The sequence below is a fragment of the Poecilia formosa genome, unplaced genomic scaffold (genome assembly GCF_000485575.1).
Source record: "Poecilia formosa unplaced genomic scaffold, Poecilia_formosa-5.1.2 Scaffold634, whole genome shotgun sequence".
Classification (NCBI taxonomy): domain Eukaryota; kingdom Metazoa; phylum Chordata; class Actinopteri; order Cyprinodontiformes; family Poeciliidae; genus Poecilia; species Poecilia formosa.
In genome coordinates, this window is record NW_006800573.1 from 116,511 (window position 1) to 118,086 (window position 1,576).

The 1,576-nt window shown below is 37.7% G+C and overlaps 1 protein-coding gene across 3 annotated transcripts in view; it reads right to left on the minus strand.

Moving 5' to 3' along the window:
* LOC107834467 (basic proline-rich protein-like) overlaps positions 1-1,576 on the minus strand; it is a 4,883-nt gene that overhangs the window by 2,430 nt on the left and 877 nt on the right. Inside the window, exon 2 of one of the 3 annotated variants that reach the window (XM_016665917.1) lies at positions 324-487. In XM_016665917.1, the coding sequence (XP_016521403.1) occupies positions 324-487 (164 nt within the window). Of the gene's footprint in view, positions 1-323; positions 753-1,576 lie in introns of those variants that run through there. The other 2 variants (XM_016665918.1, XM_016665916.1) reach the window with 2 other exon arrangements.

The window sequence follows — 1,576 nt, forward strand, 5'->3', positions numbered from 1 at the left end:
CAGGACCAGAGCCAGAACCAGAACCAGAACCAGAACCAGAATCTGGTTCTGGTTCTGGTTCTGATGTTGGAACCTAAAAACTAAAACCTGTATCTGAAATGTTGCTCTGAACATTTTGGTTGTTTTAAACATTTTTAAAATTTCAAATAATTTTTTCCGTTTACTTTTTTTATTCCATATTTTCCGGTCGGCCTGTCTCTGGATCCAGGGAGGTTCTGGGATCAGAACCAGAATCCTGATGAGGATAAAATCTCTGAATTTCGCTGAGAGGTCAACAGCAGGAGAGCCAATCAGAAGGCATCAGGAAGCAGAGTTGGGGTTACCTGGCGACCCGGTGGAGGCGGGCAGGAAGGCGGCGGCCCCCCAGGGCCCCGGGCCCCTCCGACCCCCTGGGGCCCTGCAGCCTTCTGGACAGCATGAACATGGAGTCCGTGTAAAGGAGGCGGCGGCGGCTGGACCTGATGGGACAGAGGGGACAGGTGGCCAGCTGAGGACAGAGACACAAAAAGGAGACGCATCAAACCCAAGCAGGCTAATGATGCTAATGATGCTAATGATGCTAACAGAGCAACAGCAGAAACCTGGTAAACATCATTCACTGTTTCACAGCAGATATTCTAACTGAATATGTTACATACACAAATATGTAGCTGATCTACAAATATTTAGCATGCTAAGTAGACATTTAGCTGAGCTAAAGATTTAGCTAGGAAGCTAAATATTTAGTTTGAAGCTAAATATTTGGCTAATTAGTTAAATAATTCAACGTTTATTTTCTATTGAGTTTCCTTATAGGACATCAAGTCTGGGTTCAGAGGCGGTCTCCGTTTATTTAACCCGACAATCAGGAGACATTAGCATTAGCACATAGCATGTACTCCAGTTCTCCAGCCCGTTCTAAACAAATTAATCGTGTTAGTATACATCAGATGTTATAAAAGTGTAATAGCAACTGAAATGAAAACATTCAAACACGTATCATTAATACATAAGGAAAAATAACAATTTGAACAATATAAATAAAAGAATTACAATGGATTATAAAACTTGCTTCTCCCCAAAGGAACAAATAACAAAAGGGAAGAGAAAATTAATAACTAAATATTAATAATAATCCTGGAGGACCCTGAACAAAAGAAGAAGAAAGAGAGGCGGAGCTGGAGGACCAAACACAGAGGAAGAGAAGAACAGTCAGGCAGAAACAAATACATTAAAGAACACATTTTAATACAGAGCTTCTAATTCCTGTTAATGATCATTATAATCAGTAATGTAGTCATTAAATAGATTTATATTAGTAAACTATTTAGCTACAAATTTAAAGCTTAATATTTAGTGTGAATTTAATTTTCTTTGTTTTCTGCTTACTTTTCATTTGCTGTTTTATTAAAATAACTGAGAAGTAGTGCTGTAGTTTTCCCCCCTGAACTGCTGTAATCATTTTATTATTTTTATTATTGTTTATGTAAAATACATCAGTGGATAAATAAATATTGCATATTTGGTCATTTTGTGTTTGACTTTTGTCACCATTGATGTTTCAAAATGTTCTTACTGGTCTTTGTTTATATATATA